Source organism: Cynara cardunculus (assembly GCF_001531365.2).
Source record: "Cynara cardunculus var. scolymus isolate 2C chromosome LG 6, CcrdV1, whole genome shotgun sequence".
Taxonomy (NCBI): domain Eukaryota; kingdom Viridiplantae; phylum Streptophyta; class Magnoliopsida; order Asterales; family Asteraceae; genus Cynara; species Cynara cardunculus.
In genome coordinates, this window is record NC_037533.1 from 19,546,023 (window position 1) to 19,554,052 (window position 8,030).

Consider the following 8,030-nt stretch of genomic DNA (forward strand, 5'->3'; position numbering starts at 1 on the left):
ATTTTATGCAAGTTTGTTTTGTAATTTAAAGTGTATTASAATGTTATGTATGTTTGTATCATGATTTTGATTGGATTATATTTTTAAGTATGTTCTTATCGTAAGTTTAGTCGTATTATAATTTTATGTATGTTCATGTTATGATTTTGATTGTATTATAATTTTATCTATTGGGTTATAAAGATTTGAAGTCTTTAAATTTGGTATGTGATTTTTTACATATCGTATGGTTGGTCCGGTCYATTCAYTATTGTGTTTTTAAAGTCAAGGTATGTGTTGAAGATGAAAAATAGTACATGTACATCATCCCTTGAAGGAGACATATCTTTATGTGGAGTATTTTTTATTCTTAAATTTGTGTCAGATTTCTTAATATTTCTGTTGTTATTATTACTTATTTTATTTAGTTTTACAATTTTATTACTAAACAAATCTCTCTCTCAATATATATATGTGTGTGTATATTAAAATTTCACTAACTATATTTTATTTAACTTTTTCGAATTATTTGAATATGATTTGTTGATGATTCTATTAACAATTAATATATATTTATATAGACAATCATCAGATCATTAATCAAAGCACTCATACTACCGCGCAACGCGCGGTTCCCATACTAGTTTTGTATAAAGCCCCTTCCCCTCCTAAAAAATTGTTGAGTAAGTCGATTTTCTACATCACAAGGTCACTAACTAAGAGTCATGCATATCTTATCGTAAATGCGAATAAGTTGTGGGTCCCGTTAAAATTATTAAACTACTAATAAAAATTCCCTTATTTATCTAACCTCCTAGAAAGTTAAAGACTCACATACCGTTAGACGAAAGACCATTTGATATATAAATATACTGATTAATTAGCTTTAAATAAACATTAAAAAACACACTAATTATCTTCCTCGATATGTCACAAAATCCTACCATCTTGAATGTTAATTAAAATAACATTCATCCAACAACACCACTAATTAACATATAATATTTAAAAGAAAAAAAAAAACAAGATCCAAATTCCACCAAAGCACCCATTTTTAGTCTCCATTTCACACTCAAAAGCTTTGTTAATCAAGCCATCATCATCATCTTGAAAAGGTCGAACCCTAGCTAGCCTTAGCCATCCAACCAATGGTTCGAACCCACATGGATCCTAGACTAATGGGTTCGTCGTGGATGGTCCATAACCATTCATTAGACCACCCCATGATGACCCAAGACCCGTTAAGTATCCACCACCACTTCCACCATTACCTCCGCCACCGGAACTTGCCGAACCGCCGTGGACGTGGTGGTGATCAGAAGAACAACCAGTTTGATCTTGCCATTCTAAAGCCAAAAGCTTTGGTTTAACATCAAGTCCACTAATTGTATCATCATTCACATCATTTCCTTGGTCATATGCAATCAATCCTCTCTCCATGAAACTGTTGTTAATCGAATCGAGAGTCATCCCTCCGAAAGGTGAACAAAGATTCCCACCATGGTAATTCGCCGTCAACACATTCCCACCACCCATCTCCGCCGCGTAACCACCGTTACTCCCCATCATACCCATAAACTGATTCCCACCACCACCATTATTCTCCATGAAATCTATAGCCCTGGTTGCCGTACTATTCAGATTTTCAAACATGAAACTCGGGATATTGTTCGTTGAAGAACCGATTCCAAACAAGTTAGGTCCCGAAAACTGCATCGACGATTCCGGGTACGATAATTGGAGATCATTCGAGTTCATGATCAATGGATGATGGTGGTGGTTAGGATTGGGGTTAGGGTTAGCGTTAGGGTTAATCAAATGTGTGTTAACATTCTGTTGGTGATGATCCTGGTGGTGGTGGTGGAGGGTATTATCGTTGCTGTTATTCGCGGTGGCGGAACTGGTTTTCTTGGAACTAGAAGAGACTTTCTTGTTTTTCCGGCAACCACCACCCACCGGAATATTACGAAGAGTGCCACCTTTGGTCCAGTACCGGCGGCAGGTTTTGCAGAAATAACGAGGTTGGGTTAAGGAGTAGTTATTGTAGTAGCAGAATTTGGTGTGGGCGGAATCACAACGTGGGCATTTGAGAGCTTGATCATGTTGTGGTCTTAACCTTCTCTCCATTAATGGCCGAGAGCATGCAAGCATGGGATCAGTGATTCCTGAAGGTGACGATGAATCCATTCCTGTTTCCTCCTGAATTGTGCCCTAGAAAATCAATAAAGAAAGACACCCATGAGAATCTGTGTCAGGAATTGTACTTTCTGAACATTCAATCACATTGTACAACAAAAAAACATCATAAAATATTACAAAAATACAAAATTTTAATCATTATTCTTATTCCAAGATTTCGTAAAGCGATTGTTTACCGACACAAACTGGATATATATTAATCGGATTAAAGTGTGGTCTGGGTTAACGATAATCGCTCAATGGAGTAACAGTCGTTCCTTTAACTTAACCTGATCAAGATCATGGTCGTGGAAAATGGGTTTTGTAAACAACAACGTTTTTTTATTGGATAAGTGTTTTTTATTCGGTAACAGATGGTTAATTTGTCTTTTACTAAGCAAGACTCAAAAGGGTATTTTACCCAGTAAGAGACGTTGCTTAGGTAGACTTATTACTGATCAAGGTGATGATAAAGTTAGCCACTGATATGTCACTAACCAAGTCAGACTCGGTGCTTACTGCTATGCATTTACTGCAAAACACTAGGTAAACAGCTATTCTTAGTTAGTGCTTATTTAAACTGGACGATTTTTTGTAAAAACTATACTCACACCTGGCTAACACTTACTCAATTTGTATTTGTAAACATCTGCTAAGACTTTGAACCCTAAAAAACCACCACATTCCATTGTTATAGCAATTCCAAATTGTTGTATCACCATTCATATTCTTTTAAGAACGATAGTAAATCAATACTATCCATTTGTTCAGTATAGGAAAAGGGTAGTCTTTCGATATGGCCAAAACATAAGCAATTCTTGAACTAATAAAGATATTGTATTTGAGTTTTCGAATCTTGTAGCAAAAATTTCTGATCTTATCAAGAAATACGTACCTGAAACCAATCAGACGAATCCATACAGACTTGAAACGACGTTAAACCCATACGAAACTTGTCGAAAAGAAAAAAAGTACTCACGAAAACCGGACCGAAAAAAACCCTCACACACACTAAGTGTGTGAGTGTGTGTTTTTAGAGGGGGGGAAAAGAGAGTGAATGTGAAGTATGCAATGGGGACATTGGGGAGAGAAATGGGATGTGAATAAGAAGGAAGAAAAAGTGAGGCGTGGTGGGATCCTCTGCATCCGGCGTCGGTGAGATATTCTTGGATGTGGTCCCTACGTGGTGTCCCCACATGAATAGACGGTAATGATCTCATGGGTGCTTTTGTAACGATATGATCGCAGCCGTTGGATAAGTGGGACATCTGAGTGATGGTGACAGTGTGATTGTTGAGTTCCTCGATTAAGGCCAAAACCGAAAGATCAGTGGGGTCCAGGATTGTCTGTGTGCGGTCCCACTAGTTCGCTTCTTACAAGCAAGGGATAAATTCTCTTTGATGACGTGGCAAACTGTAAGATGTCCACGTGGAAAATGTGTTGGTGAAGTTCTTTGTACTCTGGCTAATAATGCCAGCGTACCAGCTTCTACCCTCTCGGAAATTCATAGACTTTTCTGTTGGTAATTTTTTTTATAATTTAATATAAATATATAAATTAAAAAAATAATCAATATAATTATAATAATTAATATATTAAAATCATCATTAAGAAATAAAAAATTAAATATTTTATTTTTAAATAATTTTTAGGGATTTTAAGAAAACGACAACTGATCTGATATATATTTTTAAAAATATTACCAATAAGATAGATCAAGTTTGTATATTTGATTGGGTTCTGAAAAGATCGTAATCAGTATAATAGGAGTCGTGGGTCGATAATCCGAACTTGTAGTCTTTCTCCTTTGTATCTGCTTTGATGGTTTCTGTGCTCACTTTTCGCTTCAACTCTGTATCTTGGTCTTTTGATTTTTGCAGTTCTTTGGCTTTCCATCTTGTTTTGTGATTTTTTGTTCGTATTTTTGGTTGGTCGACTGTTGTTTTTTTGCCTTTTCCTGCTATTTCTTAACTGCATCTTGCAGCTGTTTTGTTGAAGGTTTCTATTTATGCTCTGTATTGTTTGCGTGTTTAATTTCGTCCTTGTGGTTTGAAAGTATTGTGATTTTTATCCTCGTGTTTTAAGAAAGACTGTGATTTTTGTCCCTATGGGTTTAAAAAGATTGCAATTTTCATCGTTGGATTTAAATGTGTTAAATACCGTTCAATGACATATTTTCGTTTAAATGATATTGTAATGACGAATAAATATGTGAAATTATATAAATCCATCTATAAATTCAACATTATAATTTTCTAATCGGTAAAATAAACAATTTAAACAAATTCAGACAGTAATCAGTTTACTAAAACAAAACGTCTTATTAATTCAGACTTCAGACTTCAGCACCACCTCTTATTAGTCAGAAGTGAAATAAGACTTTAGACTTCAGCACCTCTTAAAAAACAAACGCCACATTAATTTACTATTAAAAACTAATAATTTTTTAGATTAAGTTGTAATTGAAAACCATGAATGTATAGGATTTGTTATCATTATATTCAAAGTCTAAAATTGATACTTTGTTCTTTCTTTACACTTTGAGTTTTTTCATCATTAAAAGACAACTCAACAATAATTCAAGAATTTTTGTAGCTCATCAAAAATTCCCAACTAGAAAGACACTTCATCATTAATTCATTACTTTTTAAGACAAATTACATGAAAAAGTAACATACTGTAACTTAATTCCCATATTATGTAGGGTACTTTCAAAACTTGTATTTGGGAACCTAAGATGTAAAGTTTTAAACATTTAAGTACTCGGGTAACTGGTTGAAGCATTAGCTCGGTTACCATGCTGATGTGGCGAGTGATGTGGTATCCAACTCAACATTATTTGTTATTCAACTTAATTTCATCCAATCACTCGTCACATCAGCATGGTAACGAGTACTTAAATGTTTAAAACTTTTCATCTTAGGTACCAAAATGAAAGTTTTGAAAATACGTTAACCCAAATAGGAATCAAGTTAAAGTATGTTACTTTTTCGTGCAATTTATCATTTTATTTTAAATCTAAAATAATATCAATTCTCCCAAATAAAACCATTTTTAAAATAATGTCATAAAGATCCATAAATATCAATTTTAATCTTATCAGAGGAAAAATATTTGTATATATTCGTGTAGAGCAAAAATAATACATGTCATACAGGTTTACATACTTCTCATATTTAGTAAGATTTAAACCCTTAAACTCTAATGCGGTTGTAACCCATTGGTATAACTCGGGTACCATTGATGCATGTACACACACAAATGTCTATGCACACGTAGAAAAATAACGAGAGTAATTGTGTGAGACGACTTTAAACCTCGGGTTCATTAAAGTAAAATTGCACCCATATATATATGTTAATAGACACAAGTTCATTTGAGAACCGTAAGAACCAACCATTGATGATAAAATAACGAACTGTTGATTTCATGATATTCATAATGAATATGTATCGTGATATTCAAGCTGAATTGTAGGTTCTCACGGTTTGTAGATGAACTTCACCCATGTTAATATTCATAAACATAAAAATACCAAGATCAACTTTACAAACTACAGTGACATCTAATCTTAGAATTTTGTAAACCGTCTTCACTTTTCCAAAAATACAAATGACTATAAAAACACCATCTTCTATATATAACCATTAGAAATAAAGAAATCTTGAACGAGATAAGGCGACATTTATAGATGGTTGAATGAAAAGGTTTAAGTGGGCATTGTCAATTTATACCATTTCAGAAATACCAACGATAAAAACAGATACAAAAACACTGCTGAAGACGAAATGAACCCACAACCTGAATTAGTTTGTAAAACCTTTATATCATATCATTTCAAACCCATAAAAGTTAAACACACACACACACACACACACACACACACACATATATATATATATAGAGAGAGAGAGAGAGAGAGGAGCGATCAAATAAAAACCACTCCAATTTGTAAAAACCGTAAAAACTACTCTCATTCGTCGATTTTATTGTTTAATCTTATGAAATTTTTTCATGAAATTGTTTAATCTTGTGAAATTGTTTCATATAATACTTTTTTGATAAAGTTGTTTCATATATGGTTATGAAATTGTTTCATATACTACTTAATGAAACTGTTTCATGTATTTCTCTAAAATTAATGAAACTGTTTCATGTATTTCTCTAAAATTAAAATAATGAAGATGATAATATCCATGATTAACATCATGCACAATAAAAATGATTAATCAACCTCTCATAATTACAAAAAAATGAACAAAATGAAAAATTATGATTAGTTGAATGAAGTTTGTACGGTTTGTACAAATTATGTGGTTTTTATTTGAACGCTCCCCTATATATATACATATATATAGGGGCCCATTCAAGAGAGAACTAATTTGTTTGTGGTAACTGTGAGATCCAATCTCAACCACAAATCAACGGATAAGTTAGGAAATTAATAATTATGATAGTTTGAGTTAAAATTATAATTAGAGGGCATTTTAGGTATTTTTAAAAATTCCTCTCTCCTCTCTCATCTCTCCGACAATGAGGGTCTTTTAGGCATTATATCTCGTTTGTACACGTCTTCTCTTTGTTTTCGGGGCCTCTAGTGAGTTAATATATATATATATATATATATATATATATATAACTAAAGAAACATATATCAATCATATACAAACAAGATTACACATAGTTTCTAAGTCCATTTTGAGTAGCAAGTGTATGAGTAGGACACTATGCATTCTGAAAAAGCAAAGAGGGCAACCTTCTTTATCCATTAGGGTTTGACATACCCTCTTTAATTTTTAACCACCCCACTTGGGAACCCTATCTTTTTTGTGTCAAAAAAAAGAAAACCCTAATAGAGGTTAAAGAATCTTCATCTATAAGCTTGTTTCCTTGTGCTTTTTTTGGGGTTCAAAATCAAATGCAAAACCCCCCCAAAAGTTTGTGATTTTGATCTAAAAACATCAAAATTTACTTTGAATTTGATCACACTCATAAATGTTATTCTTCTTCTCTTGCTTTTTCTTCTTCTTTGGAGATAACTCGAGCCTTTATGTTTCAAATAGAACAGATAACGAAAAAGACAAAGAAACAATTCTGAAAGTTGAAATGGCAATGAGGGTCGTTCCTTTTGTGGATATATGTGTTGATGAAGTTACGTAGACAGGGTTTACATATGATTTGATACTACTTTATAGTTCTTCTGACATTTCTCATTAAGATTTCTGAATAAAACAAATGTAATGTTTACTTTTTCTATATAGAGGGTTGGGTTCACGTGAGACCATTTTTTTACACTTGAAACTTCACAGCAAAACTCTGTTAAAGTAATCTTCACAGTGTTTTGCTGTGAAAGTTCGGTTTTTTTTATCTTCACAACGTTTTACTGTGAAGTTTCAAGTGTAAAAAAGTGATCTCACAGATCTTACGAAAACATGTTGATCTCACGTAAACTCAACCCTGTATATATTATTTACAAAGATGAGTATAGCCTTGTTTCTTTTTTTTCTTTTTTTTGTAAACTATTGCCAATTCAAATACAAGTCATCTAAATGTTACACACCTTTACAAAATAATCTCATCCGTCCATATAAATCATCAAATCAATATCAACGATGTAAATTAAATCTGTCCCAAAACTTACTCTTAGGGGTTGTTTGTTTACCTCTTAATAGTTTCATTAAGACAACATCTGAATCATTAAGAAGTGAATCTTGTTTGGCAAAAAAAAAAAGTCAGCCTCTTAATGGTTCTAAAACCCTATGAATGATTTTGTATTCTAAGTATCCCTTAACCATTAAGCGTCATGATTTCATTGTAAATAATTATATTATATTTTACATTATATCATGAAAGTCTTTTAATCATTCTGATCA

General features: G+C 32.8%; 1 protein-coding gene across 1 annotated transcript; it reads right to left on the reverse strand.

Annotated features, from left to right (window-relative positions):
* Positions 1-997: 997 nt before the first annotated feature.
* On the reverse strand, positions 998-3,103 carry LOC112514915 (dof zinc finger protein DOF5.6). Its single transcript, XM_025121553.1, has 2 exons — positions 3,053-3,103; positions 998-2,190 (listed from the first exon to the last, which is right to left on the reverse strand). The coding sequence occupies exons 1-2, from the start codon at positions 3,101-3,103 to the stop codon at positions 1,150-1,152; spliced, it is 1,092 nt and encodes a 363-aa protein (XP_024977321.1). The 3' UTR covers positions 998-1,149.
* Positions 3,104-8,030: the final 4,927 nt, after the last annotated feature.

Excerpts from the sequence above, each read along its gene's own strand:
- LOC112514915 (XM_025121553.1), bottom strand. The coding sequence starts at position 3,103 with ATGGGTTTAACGTCGTTTCAAGTCTGTATGGATTCGTCTGATTGGTTT. Across the intron at positions 2,191-3,052 it reads ATTCGTCTGATTGGTTTCAG|GGCACAATTCAGGAGGAAAC; the intron begins GTACGTATTTCT and ends TTGATTTTCTAG.